We start from the raw sequence: 3,428 nt of genomic DNA, 5'->3' as shown, positions 1-3,428 counted from the left end.
CAAGCCGACTGCGAATTTTACTAGTGACAAAGTTTTCATTTTTTTTATCAGTGTAACGTAAAACCTACGGGTTTTAAGATTTTTTTTAAAAGTATTTAGTACAACAAGTAATAGATTTCAATCACAATTTCCATTGTTTTAAAAATAATTAGTCAATCAGAATTAATTAGAATTTCAAACGTTGTAATTAGAAACTACAGATAAGCCAGGTACTGTAATTTTTTTTATTATTCTAAATTGTTAGTAGAGTAATTTAAATAATTGATAATCTTTGTAAATGAACCTCCAGATAAGTAGTTTCTGTTTCTTTTTAATTGTTATGAATATAACTTTTTAATTATATTTATGTTTTCATCAATTTTTAACTTCCCGCTAAGAAAATTGAAAATTTTCAAAAATCGGGAAGTTATTGGTTTTACCCCGTTTTTCGTCAATCGAGTTCTCGTCAGATCTTGACGTTTTGAGGTCGTAGGAAGCTTCGCTGAATGTTTTCGCGATGATGTCAGTATGTCTGTATGTATGCGTGCATGTGTGTGTGTGTATGTGTGTGTGTATGTATGTATGTATGTGACCCTCTTATAACTTTTGAATAGCTTGACCGATTTCATCGCAAAATTTATTTGTTTATTAATAATTTTTACTGAAAATCTGGTGTAAATGAGGCCTATTTGTAGAGATTTTTCGTTCATGTCTACATTTTAGATTTTTTGTGTCATGTATGCAGCGTTAGCAACTTGAAGTGGACTGACTATCGTACCAGGGGCGTAAAATTATCGTACATGGATCGAAATTATCGTATTTTTTAGGATAATGTCTATTATAGATAAATAAATCATATAAATTGTAATATTGATATGCATGCAAGTACTCTATAGTTTTTTTTTTTAACCACCGCTGTCAAATCAACAGAACACTGAAACTCAAATGTTTTACACGTGGTACAGACCTGAACTGATTCCCTTTCCACTTTAAGTTCAATAAACGTGCCAAGCTTAAAATTCACTTAGACAAAATTTCACTGTTCCCATGCAAGTTGGGTATGAAACACGCCAAAATTTTGTGTTTATAAAGAAGAAATGGATATGAATGGATAGTGAAATAAAAAATGAAAGAATTTCTTTTATATATCAATATACACTTATATTCATAAAACAGAAAATATAATTTTTATATTTTAATATAGTTTTTAAAAAATAATTTAATATAATTAACGTATTCATAAAGAATAATTATTTGTGTTATCACTTAGAAATCGTTTGGCATTAAAATATTATTAAATTCCTCTACATCCGCGTCACTATATAAATCTTGAACCGTTTTGGCAGTGCTTTCTGTAGTAATTTTTTTTATGTATAGTAACGCTTTGTTCATCCGACTGTATTCACTCTGTGATGGATCATACGTTGTGCAACCGTTTTCTTTACCTCTAACTCGTTGTTTAGCTAATAGCACGCCGTTTACCGTCGAAATTGTCATTTTATTGCGAGCCTTAGTTTTAATTAAGTTAATTTTGCTGAATATGCGTTTACTGTCAGCATTCGAGTGTGGAAGTGATATTGTTTCGAGCACAAATTTTGAAACGTTTTTAAAAGTCATTCCTTGGTCTCCTCCTTCACATTCCAACAGCTTTGCCCAAAAAATATCGACCGGATCATTTACATCAATACCTGCCGGGAGCTCGAAAGACGGTAATTGACGCCACTCATCATTGATTATTTGATGTTGATCACTTGCTGCAATACGAGGCAAAACCTTCATCAAGGGCAGCAAACTGGGGACAATATCCCTGGTCTTTCTCAACATTGCTTTCGACGGATTCAGATACGAGACTAATTTTAAAACAAGATCTGAAAAATCATAGCGCTTTTTAATTTCTTTACAACCTTCAATTAGAAAATCGGTACAAGTCGTTGCGAAATCTGATTTTAATTTTTCATTATTGCGAATTTCGACCTGATCCAGCATTTTTCTGACTTCAATTCCAAAGTACATATTTTCCGAACGTAAACGATGCGACTCATTGCATGGGTCTAGTTCAATTAAATTGGTCCGATAAATATAATCTCTGGACATGTACGTTTCGAAAAGTTCTTGATAGCTTTTACACATTTTATCATGGAGGCTTGTAACAACTACCGACGATGACTGAAAGAGTTCATTTAGTTTAGTAAATTTAGGTAATATATAGTCCAGAAAAAGATAAAATAGTTTGATGATCGGATTGTTGAGAGCTTGGACAATCTGTTCAACAGATTTTAATCGAATAGTTAGCATTTGGTCTCTAAAGTATAATTCGAGTGCAGGCCACTGTTCAATTATCCTCGAAACGATCGCTTTTAAAGATAACCAACGCGTATGTGCTGGACGGAGAATTTTGTGAACATCAATGTTTAAAAATGTTTGGAACTTTTTGAACAAGTGCTGTCGTTTAGCGCTGTTTTTAAATTCACCATCGACATTTCGAGCCAGATCTTCACAACTTCTTGGTAATTTTTTACATGCATTGCTGGCACAAAGATGCAATGAGTGGCATATACACTTGAAAATGTAAATGCCAGGGCATTTTTCAAGAAATCTTGAAGCTACCGAGTTATCTTTTCTCATCATTAAACTGGCTCCATCCGACGCGAATCCAATGATGTTCTCTAATGGAATCTCGTAATCTTCAAAGGACTTCATTACTAGTCCGAACAAATATTCTGCCGTAGCACTCTCCACTTCCGAATCTTGCTCGAAAATTTGACAGAGATCCCAAAACTTGCTGACCACTCGACCCTCTTCAGCGTCAAAAAACCTATTTTACAAAATTTAAAATATAAAAACACATAATAGATAATTATTATCCGTAATAGCAGTGAAATATGATTATTATTATTATGGTTTTTATGCCCCCAATATCGGTTGATTCGTCTATTAAAACACTGAACCGACTGATCTGCAATTTTTTTTTGCAGATATTCTTTTTTGGCCTCAGCAATGACATTTTTTACTATCGCAGTTCCTTTCGTCGATTTCATCTGCATGTTCTTAACAATTTCAGAGTCAGGCACAGAACTTTTTAATAGTGTTGTCTAATGATCTAAAGTGGTGAAGGATATATTATGTTCGGCTAGAAAACCACATAACTTTATTTCAAGTGCTTGAGTTGCTTTGGCTTTCGTGCTGATTTCGTCAGTTTTTTTTATAAAAGTAGAAATTGACTGTTGAGATGCTAAAGGCTTTCGAAGATGAATTTTCGATGTCATGTGATTTTTTATCACAGTCAACTCTGCATTCATTATTACATTGCATGTACGGCATTTAGCTTTGTACTGATCGTCAGGCACTTTACTAAGCCATTGCTTGTAATCTTCATTTTTAAGCCAGGCGTCTCTGAATTTTTGCTGGCGATGCTTATTGATCTTGGTGATTTTTCTGGGAGATGTGAC

General features: G+C 33.4%; 1 protein-coding gene across 1 annotated transcript; it reads right to left on the bottom strand.

Moving 5' to 3' along the window:
- Positions 1–1,245: 1,245 nt before the first annotated feature.
- LOC123261393 lies at positions 1,246–2,549 on the bottom strand. Its single transcript, XM_044722987.1, has one exon. The coding sequence runs from the start codon at positions 2,272–2,274 to the stop codon at positions 1,246–1,248; it is 1,029 nt and encodes a 342-aa protein (XP_044578922.1). The 5' UTR covers positions 2,275–2,549.
- Positions 2,550–3,428: the final 879 nt, after the last annotated feature.

The sequence above is a fragment of the Cotesia glomerata genome, linkage group LG3, assembly GCF_020080835.1.
Source record: "Cotesia glomerata isolate CgM1 linkage group LG3, MPM_Cglom_v2.3, whole genome shotgun sequence".
NCBI classification, from domain to species: domain Eukaryota; kingdom Metazoa; phylum Arthropoda; class Insecta; order Hymenoptera; family Braconidae; genus Cotesia; species Cotesia glomerata.
Note: the sequence above shows the minus strand (reverse complement) of the source record. Positions and strands in the feature narration are given on the sequence as shown.

Bases quoted from the DNA above. Each gene is read 5' to 3' on its own strand.
- LOC123261393 (XM_044722987.1), bottom strand. From the start codon at position 2,274: ATGCTAACTATTCGATTAAAATCTGTTGAACAGATTGTCCAAGCTCTC.